This window comes from Syngnathus floridae, chromosome 5, assembly GCF_059516105.1.
Source record: "Syngnathus floridae isolate MCC-2025c chromosome 5, RoL_Sflo_1.0, whole genome shotgun sequence".
Classification (NCBI taxonomy): Eukaryota; Metazoa; Chordata; class Actinopteri; order Syngnathiformes; family Syngnathidae; genus Syngnathus; species Syngnathus floridae.
In genome coordinates this window covers 5,518,116-5,532,475 of record NC_142417.1, presented here as the reverse complement: position 1 = coordinate 5,532,475, position 14,360 = coordinate 5,518,116, and the positions used below count along the sequence as shown (strand labels likewise).

The window sequence follows — 14,360 nt, the reverse complement described above, 5'->3', positions numbered from 1 at the left end:
TAAATGATGCTAACCGCATCAAAACGCTGCTTGTGCTTATTTCCTGTTTTCACGGCATTATTGTACAAAGCAGTAATTGTGCCCTAGTTTGGACTTTGGACTTAGGTAGAAAGTATTTCTGAAACAAAACAAAACCACCATTATCATATTTAGCCCCATGTGCGATGTAGTATTACTTCCCCAGGTGTGTTTTTGATGATAAGAACCTTGAAACCGTTATTTGTACTTTTTGTTCTACGCTCCCGTTGGTGATATGCTCTCAGCTTGACAGTTACCAAAACATTCTGTTGATGTCATCAGGCTTCATCGGTGCCTCCTTTCCTCTCTCCCTTAGGGCCTGGCCACATCCCATTTCAGGCCACGGATGAAGATGAAGACTGTTGGCAAAAAGTAGGAGGGAAGGAGCATTCACCGGGGCCATGAATCTTCATCAGGTCCTCACAGGGGCCGTTAACCCTGGGGACAATTGTTTCTCTGTCGGGAGTGTCAACAATGTGCCATTCACGGTAGGTTGCAGTAATTCCTACATATTTCTTCCCAAGCCAGTCTGGTCTGTTTCAATCGTTACCGTGGTATTTGAGTTCAGTATAATTCTTATGTTAAGGTACAGCAGCTTGGCTAATCAAAACGTGTCACCTCAAAGTGAATGTCAAGGTATCGGTTTGACCTCGTCCTCCCCGCTTCCTCTCGTCTGTCTCCATAGGCCTATGCTTCTGGATGTGACGTGGTCATTTTGGGTAGTGACTTTGAAAGAGTGCAGATCATTCCAGGGGCCAAACATGGAAATATCCAGGTGGGATGTGTCGACTGCTCTCTGCAGGGAGGACAGGTAGGAGCAACTTTCCCGGTGATGCCATTTTGATTACTTTCAATGATGGATTATTTCGGCCTTACATATTTAAGAGACACATCTGGAAATAACATGTAACAAAGGAGCCATACTGACAGTTTATTAGACATTTTCATAAAAATGGCATTAGTTCCACCACATCAATATGCTCACGAGTTTCACATTGTTTGTCATATGCCCCTAGTTATTTTGAAAGAAAGAAAAAAAAAGGCCAAAAGAAGAGGAGCTGTGTATCCCAATTCCCACCACAGTTAAGATTTCCAGTGACTCGACTGCCACAAAAGTATTAAATATAAAATTAATTATAAAATTATTAATATAAGAAGCCAATATTAACATTTAAGATCAGGACTGTTTCACATCCCATTAGATATTTTTTCTCAAAACTTACAAAATAACTACTGTAGCATTAGAGCTCTGATCTTGTAGAGATATGTTTTTTTTTTATCTATAGTCTCACAAGATTGAGGCTTTCCTGACCTTATTGTCAATACATTCTGATTTTCTCTGTATCTTCTGTAGACCTCTCAACCAATTTTAAAGTAGAATGCTTTAGTGAATAATAATTGCGAGTAAAGTGATTTCACTGTGGGTTAAACATTGATTAAAATCCGAATAAAAGATGCAAATGTTCTTGTGTCCCTTCATGCACGCCACTTTATGATGCACTTAACATTATTGTTATGCCTTCATGACCAGAGCCGTGTGTTTTAGAAAGTCTCTTGTTCATTGTGTTCATTACGATATGGAAAATGCCACCCATTAGGTCTGGTGACCATTGTAAACTGTGGAAAGCACATGTAGTCCTGAATGAATCAATCATGGGGAAGTTTGCATGATAGACATTGCACGGCTGACTCAATGTTTTCTTAATATAGGCTTGAGTCATTTTTAACTTGTTGCCTGTATATTCAGGATTCGTCATACACGAATCTGTCCGCTACAGTTTTCTTCCGGTTTGTTTCATATTGTCCTGTTGTGATAAATCACACGCCATTTTTGTCTGCCGGCAGATTGCAGCTTCCTATGGAAGCATCGTATGCATTTTTGAGCCAGTTCAGCATCCCGATCAAAAAGACACGTCGCTGACAGTAAGTAGCCACCATTTCATTGTATTGTGAAATTTCGATCAATGCTCTCTTCAGCCTCAGGTCATAGAAATGCTGTGACAAAGCACCTTCAAGTCTTCAATTCAGAAGGCATCCTGTTATTTCTCACTGAAATAAGCAATGAAACATGGCGCAATAGCATTCTTTTATCCACCGTTCCTGTTGTGACGCATAAGTGTTGTTAAACACCAGGGAAGTCTGTTAATTGTTTTGCACAGTACTCCTTTGATTGGAGCCCCAGCACACTGTGCTCTGATCACGTGCACGTCACATTGCACATGCTAATATTAGCCTCTGTTTGTGCACAGACGTTGAACTGCCAATGGCAGAAGACTGGCCAGTTTGTTTTGCAGTCTATGGTGCATAACCTGGCGTGGCACCCCAAAGGTACACCACATAGCCCCGCTCTACGTTCAAAAACCTTTTCTTTTGGAGTCCCAGCGCGCGCCTGTGTTTTTATCTGTGCAGGGAGCATGCTTTTAACGGGCTCCAGTTCCCTGCAGTTATGGTCTCATTTTGACGCTGAAGGAGGAAAGCAGGCACAAATAAATGACAGTCATTGTGCTTGGAGGTGTATCTGGCAAAGCAAGTAAGTCCTGATGCTGCTTCATTATTTATTTCCTTGGCATAAATGTACAAATCATATATGTTCCGCCCAAGGTCTTACATGGAAGTATATTGTGTTAAATTCATATTTAGCTTTATTTTTAGACATTGCAAAGTAACTTTATGTGTCTACAGGACAGCCTCTCCAGTCAGTCTAATGAAGTTCTCTCCTGATGGAGAATTCTTCGCTACTGCAGGGCAGGTGAGTGACCTGATTTGATTATGATCAGCCAATATAGGTCATAATTGTCTTGGTTATTTTTTCCCCAGGATGACTGTCTAGTGAAAGTGTGGTACAGTACGAGTAAGTGGAAGTCTGGAAGTTTCAGACTTCTCATGCCTCCAGAATCCGGTGTGGACTCCCAGGGAGAGATAAGCTTTTCCTTTGTGTACCTGGCCCATCCACGTTCTGTTATTGGCTTTTCCTGGAGGAAAACCAGCAAGTACATGCCACGGTATGCAAAATACAGAGATAGCATTTTGACAATTTTGTTTTTTTGTACTGATGTTGGAAAACTTCTCAATTCAACACATGTATTTCGTGCTATTTTAGTTTATATTTGTATTTACTTATGCCAAAGGAACTTGTTTTCCCAAGTCCTCGGTACGTTGAGCAGCACTTTGACCCCCAGAAGAGTACAGCACATCCCACTAGCAGAATAATTGGCGTGTTTGTTATTTCTTCTTTTGAGAGCCCAAGCACTCTGCCCAGGGCAGCATTCCCGGACGTGGCAGTGAACAATTAATTCATTCCACATAATTTGCACGAGACAATGGAGAGTGCCACTGAACAAACCTAACACTTGAATTGACTCACTTCTCCTTCTGTTGAAACTTTGGCCAAAAACGTGGATTTGCATCGGCCTCTTTGCCAGCTATGTCGGGCCAAGAGCCAAACAGCCAGTTAGCCTTGACAACAGTAACCTGGGGCTTGCTAAGCTGTTTAGAGATTCAGATGGAGCTGGAACAAAACCAACATAACAAGCACATGATGGAGGTAACCCTCCATCATGTGCTTGTTATGTTGGCTCGATTATGTTCAGCCCTGAGCGTTTTCAGGAATATTGCTTCTCTAGGCCAAAATATTAGCAAGATTAGGTTATTATCAGGATATTAGATTTGGTTGCTTTGAGAGGGCTTTGAGGGTTTTTAAGGTCAACCTATAAAAGGGTGGAAGAGAAGGAGTTTCTGTTCGCCTCCACCCACATTTCTACTGTGTCCTTCAGCGCTTGTGTGTTAAACATTCTGTCTGTGTACTTTTTAATTTTTCGTATTTGATCGATACAAATTTAGCGATTCCAATTCTATTACCAATACTGGTTGACAATGCCATTCCTCATCTGTCTTACAGATTCTCATTGGATGAGCAATTGAAATAATACAGATAATATACTTTTATCATTGGTGTCATCATTATTTCCATGAAAGGAAAATATGATCATTCAAAAGAAGTATTCCTCACAAAGGAAAGGAATATCTTATAAAACTTTAATTACGAAGCTCACGTCATACTCAGCTCATCCCAGTAAAAATAGCATGCATGGTAGGTTTATTAAAGACTCTTAATTGCCCTTGGGAGTAAATATAATGAGGACAAGCATGATTGAAAATGTAATGATGTTAACTGAACTCCAAAACTGTGTGGTTGTATTGTGTCTTCCTGTGAGAAGCACTTGACTTTTACCCCACTGACCTTCTTTAATGGCTTGACCTTTGCTCTTTCCTTACAGGGGTTCAGTGTGTAATGTCCTGCTCACCAGCTGTAAGGACAGTGTGTGTCGGCTCTGGGCCGAGACACTGTTGCCGGCGGACAGCCTCCTCGCGGGTCACCATGGTAACCAGCACAGCGACGCTCAGAGATGTGCCAGCTCTTCCAGCAGGATCTGCAATGGGAGAACGCAAGCAGGGACAGCACAGGAAGTGGGCAACTTTACACTTACAAGTGACATCTATTGAAATCCATTATCATCTAAACCCACGCTGATAAACACTCAATATGAAAAGAAAAAAAAAAAAGAGGCGGGGCGGGGGAATGCCCCTTCCCCAATTCTTTTTTTTTTTTAGAAAATATTTCTTCTTTTTTCAATGCTGTTTTGAACGTCTACCCCCAAATTTAGTCAAAATACTCTACGAGCCTTGTTGATTTTGAAAGTAGTTCATTATTTACGTGACCTTATCTCCAAAGAATGTTTTAGTCTTGACAGAAGCGTGATGCGCCCAAGTTGCACTGTGCCCGTCATTAATCACTTATTCACAACTCAAAGCTTTTTACTGCTTTCTAAATATAAGGGCTCACTCTAATTTGATATTCTTTTTCAGCCTGCTTTTTTCCGGGATGCGCCACAGCCCTCGCTCTCCGGCTGCCTGTCCTACAACCAAAACCGACACTCCAGCCACAAGAAGAGCGGCGATAACCTCCCCCACGCCAATGCGCTCTGTCACTTTCACATAGCGGCCAGCATCAACCCTGCCACAGGTTGGACTCATCCCATCCATGTCACAAGCTGAATCTCTCCGAATTTGCCTCCCTGTAACTTAACATGGAAGTTGTGTTATGATTTAAAAGGCATCTGACATCTTTATTTTTTCTGTATATATTGCATTAACATTTCCCCATCAAATGCAGACATTCCACTGCTTCCCTCCATATCGTCCCTGAGTGCCGGGGAGGATGAGGAGCCAGGAGGCCTTTTCATTGTCCACTGGCTGAACAACAAAGAGCTTCACTTCACCTTGGCTATGGAAGTGTTCCTGCAACAGTTTCGCGGCAGCCTGGAGCAACAGAACGATTGCTCTCAGCAAGGTACAGAGTTAGCATCCGTTTATAGGAGCATGTGTTTGAAAATTTGCTTTCTCGTTCTTCATTTGCTTTTTTTGCTTTTGTCTTGCACGTGGTCTTCATTCATCTTCCAGAGCTCAGCAATGAAGACAATTATGACGATGAAGTGACGAGCAAGCCGAGTGACCCTCAAGGCCCCGATGTCATGGAGCCCCACTTTGCAGCAGCGGAGCATCACGTGGACGTGCTTTTGGACGAGTGGAACAAAGGGGCAGACATGTTGTTCAGCATCCATCCCATGGACGGCTCTCTGTTGGTCTGGAATGTGGACTGGCTAGATGAATATCATCCCGGAATGTTTAGACAAGCTCAGGTACTTGCCTTGCGAAAAGAAAATTGCTCCACTCAATCAAGAAGTTAAACCAGGTGACATCTAAGACAGTCAGATGATTGCATTCCTAATTATACGCGACACATCGAAATCGGGCCCCTTGATGCATTTGGATTCGATGTGTCGCAAAATATGCCACTCGGAATGTCAGCTTTTATTCTTGAATATTATTTCTGTGCATACAAAATGTTATTTTTAAAGTCATATTTTCAGTCTTGGTAACATTTCTTCTCTTGATTCTTTTTTTCTGTCATTCAAGAAATCAGAAATAATGTTAGTAGGACATTCAGTCAGCTTTGTCACATTTATTGTCTCCTCTTAATGCTGAGTCACAAGTTTTATTTGATCCTATTTTGTCCTGGTCTCTCTCCCAGGTGTCCTTTGTGTCCCGTATCCCCGTGGCCTTTCCCGCAGGGGACGCCATCTCCCTCAGTCACAGTGTGGTCATGTACGCTTGCAACAAGAACGTGGATTTGGCCATCCAACACGGCAGACAACGACCACCCGGGAACACGTTGCCCCAAAATAAATCGGCGCTCATCAGTTATGGCCGTCAAGTGAAAGTGGCACCGTGCAGCAGTCTTAGGTTGAGCATTTTCACTCCCAACGTGCTGATGATATCCAAGCACGATGACGGCTCCCTCAACCAGTGGGGGGTGAGTTTTGCGGAAGACTCCGCTTTCTCCACGGTGCTCAGTGTGTCTCACAAGTCCAGGTACTGCGGCCACCGCTTCCACCTAAACGACCTGGCGTGTCACTCTGTACTGCCGCTACTTCTCACCACCTCACACCACAACGCCTTGCGATCCCCTGAGGTGGACAGCATCCTCGCCCCGCCAGAGGTCTCCTCCGGTTCCCGCGGCTCACGGTCCAGCCGGTTGTCCCTTGGAAGCGTTTCGCAGGATCCAAACGCAATCTACAGCGAGCTGATTTTGTGGAGGGTTGACCCCGTGGGGCCGCTATCCCTGTCCGGGGGAGTGTCTGAGTTGGCCCGGATCAATTCTCTTCATGCCTCAGCGTTTGCTAACGTCGCCTGGCTGCCCACACTCATCCCCAGCAGTTGTTTAGGTATGGACATTTTATTTTATCACCGGAATTTGCTCAGGATTAGCTTCATTACTTTTACTACACCATTTCCACTGCCTGGTACCTAAATGGCTTTACTTGCCGTTGACGCTTGAGCCATTCCGCCCAATCAATGCCATTTTCTCACGTTAGTGGCTTTTAATTCGTAAAATGAAACTGAGCTTTTAAGCATTGATTTTGCAAATACATCAGATATGCCCTCGTGGCATTTATGCGTACAGCATGTTGACAGGAAATAATTCAGCAAACAATGTATATTAAAATAAATCTATCCCCAAATATTATTTCTGTAGTAGGATTTAAGAGGAGGACATTCCCCCCCCATTCCAGCCATGGTTGTAATATCATCAGATATACAGAAATAGAGATCCATCAACTTACTGTCGGCCTTCCCCTGACCTTCAGGGGATTTGAACGATACACTCTCTAGCATTGATTTGAAAATTTCATTTGAAAGTATAAATGGCAGCTGTGAAAGATGGCATTTGAAAGAAAGACATGTAATCCTCTCTCGGCTTTCAGGTGCTTATTGTAACTCTCCCAGCGCCTGCTTTGTCGCAAGTGACGGCCACTCACTCAGGCTTTATCAGGCCGTTATTGAAGCCAAGAAACTCCTCAGCGAGCTCTCCAATCCTGAGATATCAGTAAGTTTGCACCAGCCCACTTCATACTCCATAGGGTGTACACAAATCTGATCTATGTCTCCCGTCGGACCTCACCACAGAAGCATTGAGATACTTTACTGTTGCTGTTGGGAATGCTTGCGGCTTCATTTGTGTCCATTTCACTTTAGAAATATGTCGGCGAGGTGTTCAACATCGTCAGTCAGCAGTCGACAGCCAAACCGGGGTGTATCATTGAGCTGGATGCCGTTACCGACTTTGTAAGTAAACATTGTTGCAAGGTGGGGGGGCAGTATTATTTATCCTCTATAAGGTCCAAAACAAGTTTTCCACATGGAAAGTGGGGGGAAAAAAAGAAGCACATTAAGTTGACAGATATTTAATATGTCTGCGCAAAGGTCTTTGTGCAAACAGACGTTTTGAGTCGCCGGTCCGTTTTTGTGGCATGAAACAGTCAGTAGTAAACTTTGATCCTCTGTGAAAGGTCAACCATGAAGGAAAAACAACAAATGTCTTAAGTCCCCTGAAGCATTTTTGTTTTCCTGTTTGTGTATGTAACGTTAACACGTTGTGTCAACGTAGATCTGCTGCACAGCGGATGAAGCCTGTCATCTGTCAGCGTCTGTATTTTAATGGCTGCTTTTGTCCTCTACAGCAGGGAAAGGAGACCCAGCTCTTGCACGTATTTGAGGAGGATCTAATACTCGGCAACGAGAGACCAGGCAACTGGCAGGAAATGACGGATTCATCTCGTTCCGGTATAGACAACATTTAATATATCATGGGGATGTTGTTTTTTTAATAGTAGGTCTTTCTTTCTCTATTCATATTCTCTGTGCTTCCCGCAGGTCATGACAAGCCCACTTTTGCTGCAAGTTTTTTTCTCGTGGTTGTTGAGTTAACCCCAAGTGGCCAGTCCCTCCTACAGATGTGGCATCTTCATCTCGCGGCTAAACCCGTCACCATGGGTGTGTACTGTTTACGTTTATCTAGACTCTTCCATATCTAGTCAAATGTACCAGGTAAATACTGTATCCATTTCAATAGATTGAGTTTATGATTTAATCCTTTTGTGATCAAATTTGTGGAGAAATGACAATATTGGAAAAATAAATATATGGAATGCATTTCTCGGAATTATCATCGTAAAAATTCATAACGTTCATAACTCAAATATCATCACATTTTTGGGCGAACTGCGTATTTTAGCAAGCATCCTTTAATAGATCAAAGCAAGTCTGCTGGATGTCTGAGAAAGATTTGATCAAAAAGTTAGTTTGCCTTTTGCTGTTTTCGCAGACGAGACTCTCTCCCCGCGAGACGCCCCCACAGCTGCTTCAACCAGCCGCTCTCAGTTTAACTTTGATACCTTCAGCTCGCCGATAATTCAGAAGAGTAAACCCTGCACGTCCAATCTGCAGAGCGCGTGTCGCCTCGGCCTCACCACCCAGAGACTCTACAGCCAAGAACTGCCGTTGCCAGTCGGGGTGGAGGCCATCAGCGTTACGCCCTCAGCAGGTGAGCTGTTCAAAAAAAATCCAGGTTATTTTGCTGCTTTTCGCAACAGCGCTCGGTCCCGATGGTTTGAACTTGTTCTCTCGACTCTCCCATTGTTAGGTCACCTCAGTGCATCGTGTTCTCTGCCAGCTGGCCGTGTGCCATACCTCCTCGCGACTTCCTGTTCTGACGGAAAGGTGCGCTTCTGGAGGTGTAACGTCACGGGATCCGAGACTTGCGGCAATGACAAGCTGGTGTATCAGTGGGAGGAGTGGCCTCTACTGGTGGAAGAGAGGCTGCCTAATTGCAGTGCCGTGGGCGTGCCAGGTCGTCCCGTTCAGGTCAGCTGCTGTCACACGGGACGAATGGCAGTCGCCTACAGGCACACCACGCCGGACACACCTCTGAACTTGACACCTCAGCTAAACTCTCACACGCTTCTGACTTTCCCTCCTGCCCTGGCTTCCTCACCTTATTTGTACCACAACAACATCACTCCAAGCGTGACTGTGCAGCAAAGCCCAAATGCCTCTCCGGGCCTTTCCTTAGCAAGCGCCAGAGAACAGCTGGTCTACATCGCCATCTTCCAGTGCGAATCCACAGGTGGTTCACAGTGGATTCTAGAGCAGACGATAGTCTTGGATAAAACTGATGTTAGCAACGCCTCGTCTCCGGGTTTATCTTTGCCTAACGAGCACTGCCTCGGTTCTACTCATAAGAGTTCGGTTCACTTAGACTGGGTCTCCCAAGAAGATGGGTCACATGTTCTGACTGTTGGCATAGGGACAAAGATTTATATGTTTGGACGTCTGTCTGGAAAGCCTCCCGAGCTTTGCCTGACATCTGACGGCAGCCGAGACCAAAGCGCGTCGCGCCTGGTTCTGCTTCGATCTGTCGACCTGGTCTCCTCTGTTGAAGGCTCACCGCCCATCCCGGTCTCCCTCTCGTGGGTACGCGATGGCATCTTGGTCGTAGGTATGGACTGTGAGATGCATGTCTACTCCCAGTGGCAGCCCCCAGCACCGCCCAAACCCAATGCCGCAATTGGGCAGGACACGGACATCTGCAGCAGCGTGTCCTCCATCGTCTCAGCCGTGAGACAAAGCCAAGAGGATGGGCTCAGTCTTGGGCCTCCCACATCCTTACTGGCCCCTCCTAAAAAAGCCCTGACCAGGTCAATGATGAGCCTGGCTCAGAAACTCAGCGGGAAGCGAACAGCCTACGACCTTCCAGTGGAGATGGAAGATTCCGGACTGTTTGAAGCAGCTCACCAGCTCTTTCCCACACTGCCCCAGTACCACCCAGTACAATTACTGGAGCTCATGGATCTAGGAAAAGTGAGTGTATTGCGTCACGGCAGCACTTTTGCTTTGGCGCTTTCCCATTCAAATGTCAATATATTGAAATAATAATGGATACACAGGTTGTTTCTTCAAATTTTGATGTTTTTTGTGTGTCACCAAAGGTTCACCGTGCCAAAGCCATCCTCTCCCACCTGGTCAAATGCATCGCTGGGGAAGTCGTGGCTCTTAAAGACAACACCACCAACCCGGAGAAACGCGTACGCTCTCGAACGATTAGTGCAGGCGGGAGCACCGCCAGGGAAAGGAAGATGTTTGGCAAAGATGAGAATTCCACACCGGATTATACAGAGATCAGCTCCATTCCTCCTCTTCCTCTCTATGCTCTTCTTGCATCTGACGAGGACACGCCCTCAAAGCCTGGTCAGTCTTCACTATGAATCCATTTTTGAAATATGCAGCAAGGTAACTTTTGGCAAACCGCATTGTGTGAAAATGTAGCATTTTGTTGTCCTTTTAGCCTCCCTCGTGTCATTTAGGGCCACACTATAGTAATCGTAGAATATATTGCGTTCAACTTTCTTTGCCGGTGATACTGCGATGCAATTGATCTGTTTTCTCAGCTTGGCCGTCGGGGACTTTGGCGAGAGGTGAATGTCTCGCGTAATTGAGTTTCCATTTTGTTATCCCGTAGAAAAAGTGGGCAGTGTGAGTGGTGATAGCGGGCATGGATCCAGTCACACAGACGCTTACGATGAGTTATTTCACACACCCAGCATTGCAGACTTGGATCCTCTGGAACAAGATGAGCAAGAAGAAGCTGGGAACAAGGTCCGCTTCTAATAAAAAAAAAAAAAAAAACATTTGTAAAAATGATAATATTCAATTTTGATTGACTCTGACCTTGTATCTTGCCTGTAGGTAATTGACTTGTCCCAGTACAGCCCCACATACTTTGGCCCGGAGCATGCCCAAGTTCTGTCCAGCAGTCTCCTGCACTCCAGTTTACCGGGCCTAACTCGAATGGAGCAGATGTCTCTCATGGCACTGGCCGACACCATCGCGACCACCAGCACGGATCTGAAAGACAACCAGGACCAGAGCAAAGGTACTGCGGTGGAATGAGAGCAGAAGACGATCGATAGTCTCGACTTAGATGAGTCCGCAATATCCTGTGGCAATGTTTTCAAATGTGTTATTGATTGTTTTCTATTCAGGCGGCGAGACGCTGGATGACTGCGGCCTTAAGTTTTTGCTTGCTGTCAGACTACACACCTTCCTCTCTACCTCTCTGCCGCTGGCCCACCGAGCGCAGCTGCTCCGGCAAGGTAAAGCGGCAGAGTGGCCTTCAATTAAGTATAATGTCCCCCTTGAGACAAACTGCCCTCCCACTCGTTTTGGAATTGATTCAAAGCCAATCCATTGTCCTAATTTACCTCTTAACTCACTGGACGTAGCAGGGGTTTCTTTTAGTTACTGTGTCGGGATGGAAGTTAATAAAAGCTAGCTTCTGTAGCTTTGTTTTCAACCTTGAATATAAACTCTCAGTGAGCAATGAGGAGTAGACGCTTCAATTATCACCCTTAACCGCCACAGTAAAGCTGCCCTTGAAGAGGACACAAGGCTCTCGAGCTGTAGCGTAAAAAGTACAGTGATTGCTACGGTTCTTCTCTCCTGCTGTACAGGCCTGTCGACGTGTCACTACGCCTGGGCTTTCCACTCGGAAGCTGAAGAGGAACTGCTTCACATGCTGCCTGCCCTCCACCAGGGTGAGCCCACCTGGCCCGAGCTGCGCTCAATGGGCGTGGGCTGGTGGCTTAGGAGCACCAACAAGCTTCGGAGATGCATTGAGAAGGTGAGAAGGGCACCCTGGGAACGCTATTCAAGTCATGGGGCCTGCTTTCCCTTTTCTGCCCGTGTAAATATTTGTAAGATTCCACACGCAATCTGTTAGTGAAGTGAACGCACAATTTTGAGCTCACTCTTAGAAATCTTAGTAAATGAGGCCATAGGTCTTTAAGTCTTGTCGCCGTGTGTAATGAGGGAGCTGCAGACTCTGTGTTTAAACCTGTCAAGTGCAACCACCCGTTTTCGGATCAGTCGTCTACCGAGGTGGCTCCAACTGCATCCATCATGCCCAACAATGAAATAAACACACAAGGCGTGTGGATATGACTGTCAAGAGCAAAAAGCATGTGAGCCTGTGTTGTTTGTCTCCTTTGTCAGGTTGCTAAGGCCACTTTTCAGCGAAGTAATGATCCTCTGGATGTTGCCATATTTTACCTGGCAATGAAGAAGAAGGCAGTGGTCTGGGGGCTGTACAGGTAAAAAATGTTGTATATGAAACATGCGCTTCCCGAATGAGTGAACTAACATTATCCTTTGAATCCTGTCTGTAGGTCACAGAAGAATGCCAAGATGACTGAATTTTTCCGCAACAACTTCAGTGAAGACCGATGGAGGAAAGCAGCTCTGAAAAATGCCTTTTCTCTGTTGGGGAAGCAGCGGTTTCATCATTCCGCAGCCTTCTTCCTTTTAGCTGGCTCCCTTAAGGATGCAGTAGAGGCAAGTGGATCATAAAGTTGAAAAGAAGTGCCGCTATGAATAATATCACTTCAAGCGCCACAAGCTAAAACCTCCGTTGCAAAAATATCTATATACATTTCTCAGCGGCTTTTTTTACGCAATGCTACGAAGGATTTTGAGCTGTCATTGTCATTCTTTTCAACCTACATGATAGGATGGTTGGAAGAAAGTGGTTTTGCGTCTTCGTATTTCTGCGCGTCACATATTAATGCTCATAAGACACATGGCTCTTTGCGTAACCTTTCTTCATGAAGGGTACTTGTGTGTATACACAGTCCCCGAAGCAATGAGTCATATCATTTAATCTGCATGAGTAACTAGGACTTCTCGTAGCACTTTATTTAAATGAGGTTCACCCAGGCAAAGAGCTATCATTGATTTTGTTGAGTCTCTTTGGCTGAGAGGTAGTCTCATTGAAATGCACCTCACTCCTCCGTAGTAAGGACAAGTAGAAAAACAGCATTTCATCTTAGCCTTTGAGCGAGCATTGCATTTTTATATTTCATATTTTGCATTTGCAACAGATATTCATTCCCCTGCAGTTTTTTTGTCTTTTTTTTTTTTTTTTTAAACACACACAACAGTGTGAGCTTTTGCTTTTACGTCCTCTTTCAGGTGTGTTTAGAGAAACTGCAGGACCTTCAGCTCGCTCTTGTGATATCCAGATTATACGAGTCAGAGTTTGAGACAGCATCCACCTACAAAAAGATCCTCCAGAGACATGTGCTGGGACATGATAAACAGGTGCGGTGCTCAATGTCACACGCTTCAAGGACTCTTGTTTTTCACTCAAGATAAAGAATCATTTGATGAGTGCGACCAGGTGTTGTTTTGATCCTCCAGTGCACTTTTGACAAGTACACTGCGGAGGATAGAAGCGAAAAGTACGTGTCCGTGATGAATACAGAGCAATGCAGAGCAGCTATCTTCGCTTCTTGAATAAAAAGTCACTTTTGCACATTTTTCAGATACCGATGCACCCGGATCCATTCTTGCGGAGCATGGCCCACTGGGTTCTGGAGGAGTACAGCAAAGCTTTGGACACCCTGCTGGAGCAGACTGCCAGTAAAACAAAGTCAGGCTCCAGCGATCACGGTATGTCGGCTACGTGTTCCTCGGCTAATTGGCTTTAAGGACGCGTTTGCTCAAGAGCTCTAATGGCATACCGACTGACTAATTTGGGCAAACAATCGCATTAAATTGATGGGAACTCATTTAGGCGCGCTACCTGCTACTTCAAAAAGAACAACTGAGATGAGTTGATGAAGCCTTTGCAATTCTTCCCAGAGGTGGCATAAATGTGTTTCTATGAGATATTAATAAAATTGAAGGATGATTTGAACTTAACATGAACCAGACACAGTTATGATCCATCTTACTCCCAGGTCGGGATTCCTGTGCGACACCCTTTTTAATTTGTGATCAAAGGTGTATCTTAACATCAGTGGTGTGACAAAAGCTTGACGACTTCATTCATAACGTGATGTCCTTGTGGGTTTTACAGCATAATGTGGTTTTTTTCTTTCCCTGCT

The 14,360-nt window shown here is 45.0% G+C and overlaps 1 protein-coding gene across 2 annotated transcripts in view; it reads left to right on the top strand.

Moving 5' to 3' along the window:
- Positions 1 to 14,360, top strand: part of dmxl1 (Dmx like 1) — a 30,451-nt gene that overhangs the window by 1,072 nt on the left and 15,019 nt on the right. For both annotated transcript variants that reach the window (XM_088375937.1, XM_088375936.1), the window contains exons 2-28: positions 335 to 506; positions 704 to 829; positions 1,864 to 1,941; positions 2,268 to 2,346; positions 2,428 to 2,548; positions 2,701 to 2,767; positions 2,836 to 3,020; positions 4,296 to 4,485; positions 4,885 to 5,041; positions 5,192 to 5,368; positions 5,479 to 5,717; positions 6,110 to 6,803; positions 7,344 to 7,465; positions 7,615 to 7,704; positions 8,100 to 8,202; positions 8,293 to 8,412; positions 8,744 to 8,962; positions 9,062 to 10,278; positions 10,407 to 10,665; positions 10,937 to 11,073; positions 11,164 to 11,350; positions 11,460 to 11,570; positions 11,928 to 12,097; positions 12,469 to 12,566; positions 12,642 to 12,807; positions 13,444 to 13,572; positions 13,797 to 13,923. In XM_088375937.1, the coding sequence (XP_088232063.1) occupies positions 420 to 506; positions 704 to 829; positions 1,864 to 1,941; positions 2,268 to 2,346; positions 2,428 to 2,548; positions 2,701 to 2,767; positions 2,836 to 3,020; positions 4,296 to 4,485; positions 4,885 to 5,041; positions 5,192 to 5,368; positions 5,479 to 5,717; positions 6,110 to 6,803; positions 7,344 to 7,465; positions 7,615 to 7,704; positions 8,100 to 8,202; positions 8,293 to 8,412; positions 8,744 to 8,962; positions 9,062 to 10,278; positions 10,407 to 10,665; positions 10,937 to 11,073; positions 11,164 to 11,350; positions 11,460 to 11,570; positions 11,928 to 12,097; positions 12,469 to 12,566; positions 12,642 to 12,807; positions 13,444 to 13,572; positions 13,797 to 13,923 (5,455 nt within the window). In that variant the 5' untranslated portion in view covers positions 335 to 419. The remainder of the gene's footprint in view (positions 1 to 334; positions 507 to 703; positions 830 to 1,863; positions 1,942 to 2,267; positions 2,347 to 2,427; positions 2,549 to 2,700; positions 2,768 to 2,835; positions 3,021 to 4,295; positions 4,486 to 4,884; positions 5,042 to 5,191; positions 5,369 to 5,478; positions 5,718 to 6,109; positions 6,804 to 7,343; positions 7,466 to 7,614; positions 7,705 to 8,099; positions 8,203 to 8,292; positions 8,413 to 8,743; positions 8,963 to 9,061; positions 10,279 to 10,406; positions 10,666 to 10,936; positions 11,074 to 11,163; positions 11,351 to 11,459; positions 11,571 to 11,927; positions 12,098 to 12,468; positions 12,567 to 12,641; positions 12,808 to 13,443; positions 13,573 to 13,796; positions 13,924 to 14,360) is intronic.